The sequence below is a fragment of the Bombus impatiens genome, unplaced genomic scaffold, assembly GCF_000188095.3.
Source record: "Bombus impatiens unplaced genomic scaffold, BIMP_2.2 scf_0487, whole genome shotgun sequence".
Taxonomy (NCBI): Eukaryota; Metazoa; Arthropoda; class Insecta; order Hymenoptera; family Apidae; genus Bombus; species Bombus impatiens.
The window spans coordinates 2659071-2676630 of NT_176906.1; the positions used below are offsets into that span (position 1 = coordinate 2659071).

The following is a 17560-nucleotide window of genomic DNA, read 5'->3' on the forward strand; positions in this document are numbered from 1 at the left end:
CTCACCGCCCCTCTCTCTCTCTCTCTCTCCCTCTCTCTCTCTCTTTTTCTCTCTCTCTCCATTCCCGGCCTTAGCAAGGTAAAATCACGCGTCGCAGTCACGTAAGCGTGGCCTCTCCGCGAAGAGGACAGGGATGGCTCGGTCTACCGGTATTTAATTAAGCCCGGTCGTTCGAGAAAAAAAGCCGTTGGTACAGGAAGCGATGGGTTTCGAGTACGCCGAGCAGCGGACCGTAGTTCGAGCCCCGTTACGGGACAGATTCATTGGCGTAGTCCCAATCGATCGGCCAATGTCCTTTGCACAACGGATGTTTGCGCATCGCGGCGCCTCGACGCCGTTGCAGAATGCCGGTGCAACTTCTCGCCGGTATTCCGCAGGGATCGCGAACCGCGTCGACCTTAAAAATTATCGACACGAGACCCGAGAGTAATGGTCAGAGCAGAACACCGTCTTTGTCTTTGTCGCGCATTCCCTTTTTCCGCTTTATCTCGCTCTATCTGTCCACCACAAAAGGCAAACGATCCGTGTTGTTTTTCAGCCTGACAAGAAAACGGACGGTCGATGCACTTTCAATCGCAGTTCGATCGCGATACGTAATCTCTGAGCGCACAGAGGCAACCGAATCGAGTAATGTGCATACCATGAGATTCGAATGGAAGAATTAAGATGAAAAAAATACACGACTTGCCACCTGCATATTATCCTTGATAAACGGGCTGTCTAATTTTAGCATGATCGTAGGATAATGGGAATGAGATTTGACATAATGATTGTTTACTCAATAGCGTAGAGTTTAGAAAATATGTAGAACAAAATGAGGAAATGAAGATCGAGCTGATTTCACAGGTAGTGAAGCTTTCTGTGGTTTTAGAATAGCGTAAAGTATAGAAGATCGTAAAACGTATCTTCCTTTTAATGAGCCACTACTATTCAACCATCTTTCTCACGTATGAAGAATTCACAATACTTTATTGTTCAGCCTCTGAAGACGACAGACTTTTGCCTCCTTCTAATAGTCGCTACAACATTAAAATATCTTCCGGTGTGATTGTAACTGATCGTAACTGCCAGGCTATTGCATTAACATCTGTCATTTATGGTGAATAATTATTTAATGTTATTCTATGTACAAGATGTATCACACTTAAGGTATTGAATAACTTTCAGAAGGTGTTCAAGAGGAAAGTCACAGTTGATGCGTAATTTCGGTATAGTGTCTAAACATTGCACTACGTACCAACGAAGTTCTTCTATGCTTCTTCATTTTAGTCGCCCTTTTTCAAGCCTTGGGGGACATATTCTCACGAAATCCGGTTCTACTGGTTTGGTGTTAGATACGAAGGTAAAGTTTAGTCTCTGGTGGCCCGGGAAATCGGCACCTCTGTCGATTACTATACTGCAATGCACCGCATTAGATTAGTTCATTTATTACGTAAAAGAATGTAGCTGCCGTGTTAGAAATAAGACTGTAAAATCCAAATCTAAACGCTATAATGAACACTTTTCATTCATATAGACTCAACTATTCATTTAAGTAAACTCCATATCATTCTGTAGCTTTACAAATATCTAAAAATTAATAAATATAATCAGAACAAAAATAAAGTTGATAATCCGATTTTGGCAGATGTTAAAATGATGCCAGTTAAATAATTTTCAATTAATTTGTAGATTAATCTCGATATCGGCGTTTATCTTTGGTTGCAATCTCTTTCTCATTTTCATATGTTACGTACGAATAAATGAAAAGACATTAGCGGCGCTCACATTACAGGTTGTCACGTTCTCAAAGGAGATGATATTTATTACTTCAAATTGGTTACAAAATACGCCATAACTCTCGCATAATTTATGACTGTACCGATGGTGTTGACGACGCATCCCGTGAATACATCTCTCTCATATAATATTATACATACGAGAGCAATACGAGAGACCAGGTGTATTTAAATATTCATATGCAATGTATCACGAATCATACATCAGTTTGCGGCTACGAGCATTACAAACGCCGAGTCTACGCAACATATACAGAGTGACTTTTTAATAAAATCATTGATTACCTCCCTTTTATTAATATGTGCAATGCTTATGACTTATGTGAAACAAAAAATGATTTAAATGAATATGATGTCTGCCGCGAATTTAAAAAATATCACTTTTAAAAAAGCCAAAGTATTCAACAAGTAAAAGAAGTTCTTTGAAATTGTAACAATGCATAGCTAGTATCGGGAGATAAATGTTTCACTCTGTATGCAAAAATATCATGTAGCCAAACACCATCTCCTGCACAACAGGTTGTTAATTCCTCTCTGTAAGATCCACGGCGGTGGGCTTCATTAAAAATTGAACTGGTCAGAATATCAGAGAGAAGAATAAATTTAATACGTATGAGCCATTAATTAGCGGTCCAATTGCTGATATTCTTATTATACAAGGAGGGCGTAACGTACGTAGAATGTGCTTCCAAAAAAAACCTTCGTAACTACATCGATTTGTTTGCTACGTTTGTATGGGAAATAAAAACTAACAACATTATACGCGCGAAACCTATATAGTACGTTTAAATATGGTAAAGTGCAATCATATATTTACATAAAAATGTCCATAATTCATATATACCTGAAAGGCTAAAGAATACAAGCAGAAACCGAGAATAACAAGCCAGAGTCCAAAGACATCGCCAGGACCAGTCTTGGATCGAGCAACAACTCTATATCCTCACTGGAATAAACTATGCTTACTATAAGAATCAGCGAAAAAATAAGAAGATACTACGCTTAGACAAATCGAACGATCCCGCTAATATCAATCACTACGTCGAAAAAGTTCAATAGCACTAGTTTTGCACCGAACGATCTTAACTTATTCTAAATCCCACAAATCTATCTACATTCGTCTTGGGACAAGGAATAGCCCAATGGAACTCGTTCTGGGTTACAGAATCCTATCTACGTCTAAACGACAATTCGAACTTTAATGATTTATTTGCAACAATTGCGTCGAGTAGTAATTCGGAAACTAAATTTGAGGATTGTATAGATATGTTAAATCAATTTGAAAGGAATTCTCTTCGTGAAGGACTAGAGAGAGGAGAACATGGCAAGAAAAACAATTAACTCTACACAAACACATTTATAGCTGCCGGGTTTCGCGAGCAATGAACTCATGGGAAGTACGTACTTACTTACTTGCATCGTGCTAAGATGCTGCTACGAATAACCGCAATGCTCATCTCATTACTATGAGTGTTAATACTTACAACATCAAACCCACGTAACTATCGCGGCTCTAAGTTTTGTATTAATACAACTTTATCTTTTCGTACAAAATTTTGTCTAACATACTAACATAACCGATTTAACAGTTGTCTTTTTCTTTACAGACATTAAAATATCTTCGGAAAAAAAGGAGACACATATTTTGCTTACTCCAACGCTATATTTATTTTAAACGTACAGCTTTAAAATACAAAATAAATGTTTGCTTAAACAAGAGATACGTAACTGTCAAATGGAATTTCTGCCTTCTTCTATTGACGCATGTTTATTAAAACTTAAGGATCACCCTTTCTTATGCTAATCCTGTGCTTCCTCCGTATCTCAGCTCATTGTATGTATATTGAAACTACATTTATATAAGTATGTAATGTGTAAAGATTAAAGGCATATCAATACAGGTAATACAATTATTGGACGAACAAATATTGAATTAATTATTATTAAGTATTCAAATTAATAAAAAGTTAGTTTAATATTAATAAAAAGTTTATCAAAGTAAAATGTTAGTAAATTTTTTTTGGAAAAAATGTTAATACAGGCACATACGTATATCTAGGAAATAATATCTTTGACAAAGAATTCGTGAACAATGTGCAATAGACTTCTGTATCATACACATAGCTCGAGGAATTTTTTAAAAGAATTTTTCTAGGCACGCACAATGTACACCAGATCGGACAGGTAAGATATAACGAGTGGGAATACAGAAAGGAAACCTCTATAACGGTATAAAATATAGTGGAACTGTTTGCTTGCAGAAAACAAGAAATGGAATACGCAGTCTTTTTCCCCGAGGACGATCTAGATTACAGAATAAACCGCGCATTACGAAGGGGACCGCATTTCCTCAGGTTATCTGTGTATACATTTGGTACAAACAGAGAAGAAATTTCTTCTCTGGTACAAGACAAGATTTCCATACGACTTTATTACAAAAACGTCTATTTGGGTGATCTTATACAGTATTATGTTTCTTTGCAATGATGTCACAGAAAAAAATACTAAATAAAAGTACAAAGATAGTTTATTATTAATATAAAGAACTAGAAAAAATAAACATATATTTATATGATCCTTTAATTTCATTAGCTGCAAAATTTTATTTACACAGTCATAAAATCCCGCCACGACACGCTATCATCATTTTACCAATTTGAAATTTTCGCACGGCACCATTATAGCAATGTCTTAAGGCTTAAGTAATATCCTGAAGTGACAGCGGCGGATATTACCTACTGCAACTTCGTACAAAATAGACGTTACGAGGTCTGCCGATGCACAATTGAGAAACACTATTTGAATAATTTCCTTAGCAATAATTTCTTCAGTCACGAATAAGACGCGTATCATTTTGCTCGCATAATACAATCACTAGAGCAATTAATTTAATTTTTTGAACATCATTTAATCATCAAACATCATTATAATTAAATGTAAAATACAACTTTCATACATTATTCTTAATATTTATCATTTTATGGAAGATATTGAGACAATTATACATTTTAATAGATCTAACTTATAAATATTTGATATATTTAGTTTTCATTCAATATATATATAAAATCTTTCATATTACATAATTACATAAAACTTTGAGAGATTAAATTAATATTTAATAATGCATAAAAAATAATCTGTAACATATTCAAGATATATGTACATAACAATGAATTATAATATGTGGCACTGACAATGAAAGCAATCACCAGTACATCTATAAGATTTCATAAATTTGAGCTCCGGAGATGGTTGTGCAGGTCCTAAATTTAAAGAATCTTCACTTTCTTCACTCATTTCTTCAATGCTAAATGTATCAGTTAGATCTTGCTTATGCTTGGAGGAATCTTTCGATTTAGTTGTTGGAAAAAGAGTCATTTCTCCTTCACTAAAAATATATAAAGATACATAACTATACTACATTTACTATACTAAGAATTACTACATATATAATATATATATTATTAACTACCTTTCACTATCACTATGCCAATATTCAACAAGAGGAAGATGTTCTTTATTCTTATTTGGTACAGGAAGTCTTTGAATAGAAATCAGACCAGCAGCACTACTACCACTCCCGCATCCCTTATCATATTTTGGCAACTTCACATAATCTGAATTACGCTGAATACGTTTAGCTTGTTCAATTCGTGCTTCTGCCCAAAACAGATAACATATAAAGGAAATTGTAAATATTGTGATATTTGTAATTTATAAAACAACAATTAACAATTCAATACCAAGCTTTCTTTGCAATTGTTTAGTGGTAGAATTATGCTGTGATGTCTGTGTCTGATTGCTGCTACAACTGCTATCGCTTCCCTAAAATAAAAAGAAATAAAGCAACGTGTCTCTTTCATTATTATCTCTATTTACTTATTTTAATTTTAATTTATAAAATGGATAATATTATGGATCATATATTTACCAAGAAAAGTCTTTCATCTTCTGTATGACTAGTGGTTTTTGGATCACTGTCAATCCCACTATCTTCCATCACAAAATAAAAATGTATTGTAAACTAAAGATTAAATCTATCAATTCATCTGAAATGAAGGTAAGACATTTTTAAATTTCCAATTACACAAAATTTTCATACACAAAATCACATGTATAAATATAACAACATTTTTTAAAATAACTAATAAAATAATACCTCTTGTCACTTAAATATTCAATAACAATGCACACATTCCACCTTTAATTTATGTACTGTCATCTTTTATATACAAGTACTTTGAACAAGTACTTAAAAAATAATAATTTATTCTGAAATATAATACAATTTACATGTAATGCACATTCTATGTAAAACCATGCTTAATGAAAGATAATCTGAAAATTGTTACTCACAAGTATTTGCAAGCTATTCTGACTTATCTAGTAGGAAGCATGCTTACATTATCATGGTATGCTCCATTATTGATTTTCTTTCTCTATATAACCACACACAATATGTTAAAAATATTGCCCTTATTTAAAAGATAATCTTATATGTTTAAATGTATACTTTACCTCTATCTAAATGTATATAAATTTACAATTAAATATATTTGAGCACAGTATATTATATTCCTTTATTTATGCATATATTCAGCACTATAATATAATTTTAAATTTTTAATATATAAACCACCGAATATTTAAATTTTCAAAGCTTTAAAATTTGTATCCTGGCGTAACTTAAATAAATTATTATATTGTATGACAGAATTATTAACTTAAAACAGATAATATTTAAATGTTATGATAGTATAACAAGTTTCCTAGGAAACCAAAACTTATTTCTATGTATTTATTGAGAAAAATAAGAGATATAAAGAACTTCAGTTTAGTTTTTATTTAGTTTTTTAATATATGTTTACTATAGTAGAACAGTTTTCTATTCATCTAGTACAAAAGCCAATTTAGTTAATACAAATATACAAACGAAATTCCATATCTTTTCATAAACTGAAAAATTTTAATATTATTATTTTAAATTGTAAGAGTTTGAATAAATATTATTCAATAATATAATATTAAAATTACATTATTGTTAGAAAGAAAACGAGAAATTAAAAAATTAAGAATAAAAATATATATAGAAAGAGAAAATAATAACTTTTATATAATAATAAACATAAACACTAATTTGCAATATTTCTCTATGTAGTTGGATACTAAGTAAGTTCTAATCCAAGAATCATGCGTCCATCACTAGTAAAGAGAACACTTTCTAAAGTCGCAGAGGTATCAAAAGAACCAGCAAGAGTTAGTATTTCACACATTTTATTTAATTTAATACAATTTCGGACTCATTTAATAAAGAATTAATAACTATTTTCTTATTTATGTTTAGCATATAAGCTTCTTGAAGAGCCGTGTGGATCTAGGTGGTGGTGATATGGATTGGTTACGAGGAAAAGTTTTCTTAAAACCAGAAGATCAACTAGTATTATCAGATGCAGTATGTGCACCTTTTCATTATTGAAACATCATACATTCCAACTACGAGTTTTTAAGAAAGTTTGTAACTAATTCAAAAAATAAAACTTTAGGAATTACAAGAAGAGATTGCAAGAGTTCTGACTATACATAACACAAGAGTTCCAGATTCTTTAGTTGAGTGGTCATGGAAATTAAAAAGTTTCATATTATTACCTCCTCCACCACATTTAATAACTGTTCTAAGTGTTCCTGGATCACTATTGCATAAAGATTCTGAAGAAGCTAGAATACAATTGGCAGGAGGACTTGTTGGTAAAATTCCATAAATACAAATATAAGAATTTTACAATTAATTTAATATTTTATTAGGTAACATTTAAATATATCATTGTAGTGGATACTCCTTTTGAAGAAGCCATATTACATGATGATGAGGAAGAAAGAGAAGAAGAAGAAGAAGAAGATGAAGAAGAAGGAGTAGAAGTTGAAGAGCAAGAAGGTAAGATGATTAATTATAATAATAGAGAAAGTTAGAAAAATCTCTTTAAATATTTATTTTTGATAAAAGTGAAAAATAATTAAAAAATTTCTGTGTTCAAAATTCAAAATTTTGAAAAAATATTGAAAATCGTGAAGAACATGAACCTGAACCTGACCATGAAGATGATCATGAAGAAGAAAGAGTAAAACCAAAAAAAATACCAAATCAATTTAACTTTTGTGAAAGAGCTGCTTTAACTTATACCAATCCTATGCGAGTAAGTATAGAACAGTTTAGATTTTATAGACTAAGATCTATTTAATTATTTTTATATTAATTTATAGGAAATGAGTACCCAAACAATACCACCTCCAACAGAGACATTTAATACCCATGTTTTTCAATGGACAATTTTTGATGAATATCAGGTATGTATTTTATTTTGAATGAAATCATTTAGAATTATATGAATTAGAAAGATGAATGAATATATATCTTAGGAAGATTTTGCTCAACAACAACGTGAAAGAGAAAGAGAAAGAAGAATTCCATTTCTACAACTGAAGAAGGAGGATATGAAGAAAAAAGCTCAAACTGAATCCACAGCATTAACATGTAGAATGTTACAAGCTGCAAAAACATTGGAACGAATGGTAAATCAAAATATTTTTGATGAAATAGCACAAGGTTAATATTTTAATTCAGTAACTCCCCAAAAAATTTATACTTTATTTAGAGAAATATTTAATATAAATATTATTAGATTACAGATATTGGGATGATCCAAGTGATGAATTTAAAGTTGGAGAAGGTTCATTACTACCTTTATGGAAATTTCATTATGAAAAAACCAAGAAACATGATGTTACAGATTTATGCTTCAATAGTAGATATTATGATTTATTTGCAGTTTCATATGGGACAAGTTAGTAAAAAATATAAAAATTCGGTTGTATACAAATGCTTATATAAAAAATATTTCAGTGTCATTTAGTAATTCGATAATAGATGGAACAGTATGCTTATTTAGTTTAAAAAATCCATCATATCCAGAGTGGATCTGTCCAACAGAATCTCCCGTAATGTGTTTAGACTTCAGTGAACAACATCCACATCTGTTAGTTATTGGTAATAAAAACAAATATTATATAGTACATTTTCATTATAACATCATTACTATAATATTGTCTTTTTTAATGATAAAGGTACTATGGATGGTGCTGTTGCTGTTTATAATATTATGTTGCCACCTACAGTCCCTCAATATAGAAGCAATGATGTTGTTCAAAAACATGGAGGTATTGTGTGGGAGGTTTGTTGATTACAAATAAAAATATCTAAAATGCCTAACAACATCGCTGTGTTAATTATTTCAAAATGTATTTATCATTAATACAATATTTATGATATATAATGTTCAAGGTACATTGGGCACCAGACACGGAAGAAGGTAATTTAGCATTCTACAGTGTTAGCATTGATGGAAAAGTAAACTACTGGATATTAAGTGAAAATAATCTTGGTTTGACAACTGTGATGACCCTTTTTCTGGACAGACCACCAATACCTGGACCAGATGGTACTATAATTACACTTAAGGGTGAGAATATTTTATACCATTAATATAATTTCTAAGATTAACAAGCTCCAATAAATATTAATAAAATTTACTAGGTTGTGGAACATGTCTAGCATTTCACCCTGCAGATCAAAATGTATTCTTGGTAGGAACAGAAGAAGGAACAATTTATAAGTGCAATACAGCATATAGTAGTGTTTATATGAGAACTTATAATGAAGCACACAATATGCCAGTCTACCGGATAGTATTTAATAAATTCAATTCCAGCATATTTGCAAGTTGTTCTGGTGATTGGAGAATAAAAATATGGGAAGATGATAGGATGTAAGTTTCAATTACATTCATAGTTTTCTTAAATTCTTAATTTTTTCTTATCTGTTAAGTATGCACTGTTTTAGGGAACCCTTATTTATGTTTGATCTTGGCGTTCCCATTGGAGATGTTCAATGGGCACCATATAGTTCAACAGTATTAGCTTGTGTTTCAAATGATGGGAAAGTTACAGTATTTGATTTGAATGTAAATAAATATCGACCAATATGTAGTCAACCAGTTGTTAGCAGAAAAAAATATAAACTAACTAGACTTGCATTTAACAATAAATTACCATTCATTATAGTGGGCGATGATAAGTATGTAATTATTTTATAGTTTTATTCAGTAATATAATTGTATGTTTAATGAATAATGTTATAATACAATTCCATTTTCATGTCTCGTCAACAGAGGTACCATAAATACATTGAAATTGTCACCAAACCTTAGATTAAAAGTAAAACCAACTAAGAGGCAACTTCATTTGACAGATAGAGAATTAGAAATTATGAAATTAGAAAGATTATTAAGTTTTGTACGTGAACCAGCTATTTTACCACCACCAAAAGATATAAGGGTAGAAATCTAAGCCATACTTTTAATCACAAATATATTTGCATGTGCTTTTTTAAAATAAAATCTGTTTAGATATGAAAATTATATATTGCAGATAATAATGATAATCATCACTATTGTATAATACTATAATAAAAAATTATAATATTCTCTAATTTTTTGTAAACATCAACACTTTATTAACATTTGCTATAACAGAAAATACATATTAATATCTATGTCTTTATATGAAGAAATTGGCACTAAATTTAGAATGATTTACAAATTTAAACTTATCTATATAATTACTATAACATGTCTTCTAGACTAGAAGCGAATTATTAACGATTATGAAACTACTTTAATACATTCCTTTGTAAACAGAATTATTAATGTTTTTGCAATTCCATATATAACAGTACCACATAGTTTCATAATAAGTCTTTAAATACTTTTAAAGAATAAGTTAGTGATTTCAGAAATAGTTTACATTAATTATATACATATAATAATATTTGTTGTTACCTAAATTTGTATATGAAATTTAATATGTATTAAAAAAGGATAATAATTAAGAAAATATCAATGTAAATATCGAGTTACATATTTAATAATAGCTAATATTATAAGAAAATGTGGTCCAAGTGAAATTGTAATATCCTTACAAAGAAAAATTTGATTAATGGTTTTAAAAAGTGTTTTAATTCAGTAAGTTTTAATTCAACAGTATGCACAATTTCCTATAAACTTAATACAAGCATTATTATTACACAAATCTTATTTTCTGATATTTCAAATGTATTAAGCACTGGCTATCACAGTGTCTGTTATCTTTAATTACCTTTTTAATATCAAAGAAATATTTATATATAAGTTGTTATATCAAATTAAATGTTATTGAACAAGTTATTTTTTCGAAAGAAAAATGATGTATATGAAAAAATATTAACATTTATATAAAACAATTTAGGAACATATAATATTAAATAGAAATAATTTTAAAATAATATATAAAAATATTAAATAACATACAAAAATATTGATTATAAATACAGTTAAAAATATAAAAAGTATATTATTCATTAAACTGAATAATTTTTATATCTTTGGCACATCTATTTGTTGTATAAAACGAAATCGAAATGAAACATTTAATACTATAATTAATACTGACAATGCATATGCAAGAAATTAAAATCATAATATCAACTTATAAACTATATTTCTTTTATAAAAAAAAACATATTTTATAATTATCTAACCAACAAGTTTCATTACTATATTACATTCAAAACAATCTGAATCTTTCTTAGGAACTTGATATCATGATAATTTATTATTAATGAAACAAAAAAAAAGAAAATTTTTTTATCTCCAATACGCAATTATTTAAATACAATTAAAATTTAAGTACCTATATATTTATTATAAATGTTAGAAAATATATAACATCTACATTTTTAAGGACATTTTATAGAACCTTCTCTTTGTTCTCATACTAAATTTCTAGCCAAATTAGTAATAATTCTTATTCTAGCATAAAATCGCGTAACCTTATACAATATCGGAAAATAATATTTCTCATTCGAAAATGCTATAATGTATTCCCAATACAATTTTTTCATAGGATATACTAATTCGGATGATTAAAATTATGGAAAAAGATTGTAAAGCCTAAATATATTTGTAGATGAGATAATTATAGATTACATAATTTAAATTATGTATTTTGGAAAAATTTCTTTCCCAATTTCATATATGACTTACTACAAGATTAACTTTTAATGAAGAAACTCTTGAAAAGAAATTTTACCAGGGAGTTCTGGATTTTCTATCACACCCCTGAAATATTTTAATTCTAAAAAATCCCTAATATTATTTGGGCATGGCACTTGTCTGCCAGCAAATTCGATACTTGACATTGGATGAAGAAATTGCTCTGGAAAATCTTTATTGTTTAAAAACCATGCATCTCTAAGCATAGACCCATTTTTTGCATAAAATGGAAGTATGTTTACAGTTAAATGGTTTACCTTTGAATACTGTACTTTAAAAAATTCACCTTCTATTGCCTTTTTCCAGACAAAACCATGATTGTCAACAACAGGTTTATCCATGGCTTGAATTAACCATGATGATCTCTCAAGATCATCACGATTTACTCCTATTTGTACTTCATGATCCCATGGTAAAATATCACCATTTCTCATAGCACCAAGTAAAGATCCACTTTCTAACCAATATCTGATACCAACTTCTTCTAATTTATCAAACACATGATGAGCAACTTTTCTCAATCCTGAGATGCAGCAAGGTGGAGTAAACCGATTTTGATAAAGATAAGATGGAATACCACTTATGACTGGTCCAAAACATCTACTACTTTCTCTAGAACAGCCATACCATTCTATAGAATCGGAAGCTCTTGTAACCTTCTTAATTCCCAATTTTTCAAACATAGTTCGTTCACGATCTTGATGTAACTGTTGTACCTTCCATAAGAATTGCGTACCTTTATATGATGATTTTCCTTCGTTGAAATGATAATTTGACAACATATGAATCTGACAACATGTAATAAATTATTTACTTGAATAAATTTTGCTTATTATTAATATATTTTTATATATTAAACATCGTGGATCATAGTATTTGAATCATAAACTTAAACAAAGAAATAATAAGTAAAACCTTCAAATATACAAATAAAAACCTTTTCTTTGTTAAAAATTAAATATAAATTACAAACCTTTACACCTAATGCAGTTGTTTGAATATATAATGCATCCGTAAAAGGTAGTAAGAAAGGATCAGTTAATTTTCGTAATAATTTTGTCTCAAGCATTGTAGCATGTTTTCCATTTATTCCATCACATTCAGTGCCCACTGTGTACGAGAACTTCAGGCTCCATTCTTTTACTTTTAAATCTATATTGACACAATTTAAAGTTATGCTTCCTACTGGTACACCTACAGCACCTAATTTTGTAGTTTGTGATACAGTCTCCTGAAAAATATTTGATATAAGACAATTAAAAACAAGCAAATTATTGCCTTACAATAAAGTAATAATGTTATATATAACATATTTCTTACTTCCATGCTTTGCTTGGTAGAAAGCCTACTACCATCAGGTAAAAATAAAACGTATTTTGTGCGTATATAAAATAGTGGATTTCTTTCATCGTAAGATTTATTAAATTCCGGTTGCAAGTTTACTAGTTTAACATTTTGCATGCTTTCATTTGCAAAGTCCAATTCCAGTGGAGGATATGGTAATTCATTGCTTACTATTAAAATTGGTATAGTAGGAAAAAGACTTAACACAGACTCTACAGTGGATGTTACATCATTTTCAAAGGTTTCAAATTGTCGTATAACCACAGTTACTAATCGAGCTAATCGCCGATGAAGTTTTTGCGGAGGATCAGGTGTTACGACGGTAGTTGGTGTCAACAATCGCAAAGTGTTTTGCGTTGAAAATAACCTCCATATTCTATGCCACACAATAATATTAGCTAGTAGTGCAAGCACTAATAACGTTCTTACAAACTTAAAACGCATAATTATCACATATTTTGTGATATCATCGTAGATCAAATTTTTTTTACTTCATCCTTATATTATCACACCTACAAATTACGTTTAAATGTTTGACAAATCACAGTACCTCTGCATGTTTCAATTCACTTCTACTCAGCATTGCCAATCTATTATTTTCCGGATGCAACATAAAAATATAACAATTGAAATACTATTTATATTACATCATTATTTAATAAATATTTATTGTATTATTGTAAGATTTTAATATTTTTAACTAATTTTCCGTAATAAAAAACGAAAGTTTTAATCCAACATTTAAAAAATTCAAAATTACGCTACGATCTGGTGACATTACAAATGTAAATGTTTAGAATACTGTCTTGCTGTTGTTTTTACATAAACGTCAAAGTCTACATTTGTTGCAATCGGCGTTCCAATGAAATTGGTAGAACTAGTTCTGTGATCATTGTATTATAATTTACGTAAACGAGAAGTAATAAAGTTCAGATAAACTTTGATACGGAAGCCTTTCTATCGAAGTACCATGCCTCTCCATCGCTATACTCATGCAGTTCTATGTAGAATTCCTCTTTCGCTTCGTACAAGAGGCGAGGTCACATTAGACGAAGCTAGAACTCAACATTTGGCACTTGCTCAGCTTCTACGAGAACTCGACATCGACGTTGTTGAAATGCCACCGGATGAAAATTCACCGCTCTGTGTTTTTGTCGAAGATATCGCAGTTGTGTGCAATGGTATTGCACTTATAGCACGGCCCAATGAACCATCGCGCCTAAAAGAGGTATATTTATAAAATCGTATAGTAATTAATAAATAGTTTCTAATTATATTATTGTTATTTTATATAAATAATGAAATTTCAGTCTATTATGCTATTGTATTATTTAAGAGAAAAGCTAAATCATTAAATATCATTTTAAGTATATATCAATATACTATATTGTATATCAAATTATAACATTAAATTAAAAATATGAATTGAACAATTATTTCGTGCATATTCGCATAAAAAGAATATAACTTTATTATATTGTTACATGTATTAACATTATTATTCTGTAATGTTTCCAGTATGTGAGTAACTAAAATGATGATGATCTAATTCCAGATTGAGACAATTAGAGCTGTTTTAAAGAAGGAATTGGAAATTCCACTTATAGAAATAGCTGACAAAAATGCTCGTCTAGATGGAGGAGATGTTTTATTTACTGGTAAGTTTTGTTTTTAATATTAAGTTAATGAACTTACAACCAAATTATTAAACAGAAGTAACTGATTATTATAGGTCGTGAATTTTTTGTTGGATTGTCTCATTATACTAATGAAGCAGGTGCAAGAGCAGTTGCAGCAGCATTTCCAGAATATCCATGTGTACCTATTAAGGTTGGTTAATTATTAAAAGTTATGTTAGTAGTATTTAATATAATTTATATAGTCATCTGCTTTTTAATATATATTACACTAACATTTCAGTCCTCTATTTTATATAAATCTATATTTACTCTAAAAGTGTAAAATAATGCATGAATTATTTTGTTAAATATCTCTTGAAGTAAGAAGGAATTGATGTTGTTTGCATAATTGGATTTTATTTGATATTTTTTAACATTTTTATTTCATTATATAATCTGTGTCATCAATGAGTATCATGTGTTATAAAGAAATTAAAACATATATGTGTATTGTGATTGTTTTAGAAATATACTTTTGTATTATTAGTATCTATATCATGTAGTCTTTATTATATCTTGAAAGTTAGTTTAATGAAGTCATGTAATAATATATTATATGGGTAATTGTACTTTGGATTTTATATCCATATATTAAATTAATAATTATAGTCTATATTATTAGTTGCATATGAATTACCAAATAGTTTTGTTAGTAAATATTAAACTAAAAAATATTACTACTTATATTAAGAAAACGCGCGTGAGACCACACACACTTACACATATAGGTTATAAAATATGATTGACCACAACAAAAGGTTAAGATCAAACAACTTACCATTCTGGTATTCATTTAAGGTGGGTGATGGTGGTGAAGAGGTGATAGTGGAGAGTCTTACCTCAGCCCCAATTCAGGTTTGGGTGTATTAGACTGACTCTCTTTTGCATATTATATTGAAAAAAGATTTCACGATTTAGAAACACAATTTTGCACGGTTCCAACAAATTTGTTTGTGAATATACTTTTTACAATTACCCATTACAGATTTTAAACAGAATGCTTTCAGAAATGGAGTTTTATATACATAGTATGTAAGTTATGGCTTGGTGTAATTATGCACATGAAACACATACATACACTGATACACAAGATCATATTTCACTCTTGCATGTGATTAATGTTTGTATCTTTTTGCATAAATTTGTCATATTGCAGAACTTCATACTGTGCAACTTCAATCAATTTTATAAGTATATATAAAAAAAAATGTATGTAGAATATACAAAAATATTTTTGTTAAAAAGTATATTTAAATTTCTATAATTATAAAATTTTAATAATTGATTGAAGATACATTATTTGTTACTCTTATTATGCATATTAAACTCATAAATCAAAAATAGTAATTCTATCAATTTTACTTGGTTATTTTTCTTATGCAATGCTACAGAGGACTTACATATATGTATTCATTTTTCATTTTCTATTTTATGCATTGTGTTTATTATAAAAGCTAGCTGATGAAAATGATGCTTAAATTATCTAAATATGTATCTATTTTGTTCTAACCTAAGTTATATCTGAAATAATATAAATATCATGAATATAAAAAAAAAGGGTTAATAATTTTATCATTATTACATTCATGATTACAATTCATGTATTGTATGAGATTGAAAATACTTATATTTTTATTTAATTATTGTTTATAGGTTGCTGAATCCAAGCGTCTTAAAGGTTTAGTTACAATGGCTGGCCCTGATATTATTTGTGTAGGTGCTGGAAAAGAATCTCAAGAAGTCTTGAAGGTATTTATTTGTAATTCAAATATCATTACTTTTTACATTTGTCTATATCTGTTCAATTTGCCCATCTTTTACATAATATATTGTTTATAATGCAGAGAATTGAGAGGGAAGCAACTTATAGTTACCAAACATTAACTGTGCCTGAAGATGCTGCAGCGAATGTACTTTATGTTAATGGAACTCTAATTCATAGATCAGAAGATGAGATTCCACAATCAAGTAAAGTTTTTGCAGAAAAAATTGAGTTTCCAACCAGATCCTTACGTATGTCTGAATTAGCGAAGGTTAGTTCCGGTTTAACTTCTTGTTGTTTACTGGTGCGTAGACCCAGACATATTCGCAGTATTTAAGCTATGGAATGAAGACCAGAAACCTATGACAACCTAGCAAACGTGTTAAATTGCTAGGATCATATATTGATGTGAACCATAAAATCAAGAATTTAAATATTTCTAATAGGAAATATTACCGAAATGCTGTGCAAAAAACTATAATATTGACGTAGCACGTACGTCACTCCAAAACTCTAATAACTACTTTAATGAACAGAAAGATTATTTTGTAATTATTTTATAAAAAGATTATCTTAATATAAAAGAGATTTTATAATTAAGAAGATTAATATATTTGATTTTAACGTATTTACAGTAGAGATAATATATTGAGACTTTATTTACCTAATTTGTAGTTTTATATCACATGAAGTCATAATTTCTATCTTGCCATTTATATAATATTTATCTTTTTTTGATACGTTTCAATTTTATTATGACAGCATTTATAAATACATATTTTTTATATTTTCGTGATTTCAAACCTATTTTATGATTGTTTTTTAGTTATTATATTTTATATTTTAATAATA

The 17560-nt window shown here is 29.2% G+C and overlaps 4 protein-coding genes and 2 long non-coding RNA genes across 14 annotated transcripts in view; 3 read left to right on the top strand and 3 right to left on the bottom strand.

Annotated features, from left to right (window-relative positions):
- Nucleotides 1–4457, top strand: part of LOC112213144 — a 5577-nt gene extending 1120 nt beyond the window's left edge. For 2 of the 5 annotated variants that reach the window (XR_004462003.1, XR_002947028.2), the window contains 5 exons: nt 539–1099; nt 1168–1342; nt 1775–3175; nt 3386–3962; nt 4040–4456. This is a non-coding gene — a long non-coding RNA (uncharacterized LOC112213144). Of the gene's footprint in view, nt 1–538; nt 1100–1167; nt 1343–1774; nt 3176–3385; nt 3963–4039 lie in introns of all 5 variants that reach the window. The other 3 variants (XR_002947029.2, XR_004462005.1, XR_004462004.1) reach the window with 3 other exon arrangements.
- A 424-nt stretch (nt 4458–4881) lies between these two features.
- LOC100740835 lies at nt 4882–5830 on the bottom strand. Of its 2 annotated transcripts, none has more exons than XM_024368927.2 (4): nt 5713–5830; nt 5525–5606; nt 5254–5437; nt 4882–5169 (listed from the first exon to the last, which is right to left on the bottom strand). In XM_024368927.2, the coding sequence occupies exons 1-4, from the start codon at nt 5779–5781 to the stop codon at nt 4956–4958; spliced, it is 549 nt and encodes a 182-aa protein (XP_024224695.1). In that variant the 5' UTR covers nt 5782–5830; the 3' UTR covers nt 4882–4955. The 2 variants fall into 2 exon arrangements, with proteins under 2 accessions (XP_024224695.1, XP_012243290.1); XM_012387867.3 differs by having other exon boundaries at nt 4889–5169; nt 5254–5440.
- Nucleotides 5426–10721, top strand: LOC100745265 (dynein intermediate chain 2, ciliary). Of its 3 annotated transcripts, none has more exons than XM_012387864.3 (15): nt 5426–5841; nt 6940–7037; nt 7126–7233; nt 7325–7526; nt 7609–7713; nt 7851–7972; nt 8040–8123; nt 8196–8382; nt 8459–8620; nt 8680–8823; nt 8901–9007; nt 9118–9295; nt 9370–9601; nt 9676–9909; nt 10004–10721. In XM_012387864.3, the coding sequence occupies exons 2-15, from the start codon at nt 6972–6974 to the stop codon at nt 10179–10181; spliced, it is 2109 nt and encodes a 702-aa protein (XP_012243287.1). In that variant the 5' UTR covers nt 5426–5841; nt 6940–6971; the 3' UTR covers nt 10182–10721. The 3 variants fall into 3 exon arrangements, with proteins under 3 accessions (XP_012243287.1, XP_024224691.1, XP_033177620.1); XM_024368923.2 differs by lacking the exon at nt 5426–5841 and adding an exon at nt 6228–6311 and having other exon boundaries at nt 10004–10181; XM_033321729.1 differs by lacking the exon at nt 5426–5841 and adding an exon at nt 6532–6768 and having other exon boundaries at nt 10004–10181.
- An 825-nt stretch (nt 10722–11546) lies between these two features.
- LOC100741147 (fukutin-related protein) lies at nt 11547–13860 on the bottom strand. The gene is made up of 3 exons (XM_003490940.4): nt 13244–13860; nt 12897–13154; nt 11547–12711 (listed from the first exon to the last, which is right to left on the bottom strand). Exons 1-3 carry the CDS (start codon nt 13709–13711, stop codon nt 11929–11931), a joined length of 1509 nt encoding a protein of 502 aa, XP_003490988.1. The 5' UTR covers nt 13712–13860; the 3' UTR covers nt 11547–11928.
- A 278-nt stretch (nt 13861–14138) lies between these two features.
- LOC100740955 (N(G),N(G)-dimethylarginine dimethylaminohydrolase 1) lies at nt 14139–17165 on the top strand. Of its 2 annotated transcripts, XM_024368925.2 has the most exons (6): nt 14139–14495; nt 14823–14925; nt 15000–15097; nt 15745–15801; nt 16600–16695; nt 16791–17165. In XM_024368925.2, exons 1-6 carry the CDS (start codon nt 14238–14240, stop codon nt 17043–17045), a joined length of 867 nt encoding a protein of 288 aa, XP_024224693.1. In that variant the 5' UTR covers nt 14139–14237; the 3' UTR covers nt 17046–17165. The 2 variants fall into 2 exon arrangements, with proteins under 2 accessions (XP_024224693.1, XP_003490986.1); XM_003490938.3 differs by lacking the exon at nt 15745–15801.
- LOC105680984 lies at nt 14287–16147 on the bottom strand. The gene is made up of 3 exons (XR_001102393.3): nt 15725–16147; nt 14963–15089; nt 14287–14486 (listed from the first exon to the last, which is right to left on the bottom strand). It is a non-coding gene; the product is annotated as an uncharacterized LOC105680984 (long non-coding RNA).
- Nucleotides 17166–17560: the final 395 nt, after the last annotated feature.

What these genes read in the sequence shown, in the direction of transcription:
- LOC100741147 (XM_003490940.4), bottom strand. Translation starts at nt 13,711, where the DNA reads ATGCGTTTTAAGTTTGTAAGAACGTTATTAGTGCTTGCACTACTAGCT. An exon ending in CTACCAAGCAAAGCATGGAA is followed by an intron (nt 13,155 to 13,243) that starts GTAAGAAATATG and finishes AATATTTTTCAG; the next exon opens with GAGACTGTATCACAAACTAC. An exon ending in CAACTGCATTAGGTGTAAAG is followed by an intron (nt 12,712 to 12,896) that starts GTTTGTAATTTA and finishes ACATGTTGTCAG; the next exon opens with ATTCATATGTTGTCAAATTA.
- LOC100740955 (XM_024368925.2), top strand. Translation starts at nt 14,238, where the DNA reads ATGCCTCTCCATCGCTATACTCATGCAGTTCTATGTAGAATTCCTCTT. An exon ending in AACCATCGCGCCTAAAAGAG is followed by an intron (nt 14,496 to 14,822) that starts GTATATTTATAA and finishes ATCTAATTCCAG; the next exon opens with ATTGAGACAATTAGAGCTGT. An exon ending in AATCTCAAGAAGTCTTGAAG is followed by an intron (nt 16,696 to 16,790) that starts GTATTTATTTGT and finishes TTTATAATGCAG; the next exon opens with AGAATTGAGAGGGAAGCAAC.
- LOC100740835 (XM_012387867.3), bottom strand. Translation starts at nt 5,781, where the DNA reads ATGGAAGATAGTGGGATTGACAGTGATCCAAAAACCACTAGTCATACA. An exon ending in ACAATTGCAAAGAAAGCTTG is followed by an intron (nt 5,441 to 5,524) that starts GTATTGAATTGT and finishes TGTTTTGGGCAG; the next exon opens with AAGCACGAATTGAACAAGCT. An exon ending in TGGCATAGTGATAGTGAAAG is followed by an intron (nt 5,170 to 5,253) that starts GTAGTTAATAAT and finishes ATATATTTTTAG; the next exon opens with TGAAGGAGAAATGACTCTTT.
- LOC100745265 (XM_012387864.3), top strand. Translation starts at nt 6,972, where the DNA reads ATGCGTCCATCACTAGTAAAGAGAACACTTTCTAAAGTCGCAGAGGTA. An exon ending in CAATTTTTGATGAATATCAG is followed by an intron (nt 8,124 to 8,195) that starts GTATGTATTTTA and finishes TATATATCTTAG; the next exon opens with GAAGATTTTGCTCAACAACA. An exon ending in ATATGGGAAGATGATAGGAT is followed by an intron (nt 9,602 to 9,675) that starts GTAAGTTTCAAT and finishes GCACTGTTTTAG; the next exon opens with GGAACCCTTATTTATGTTTG.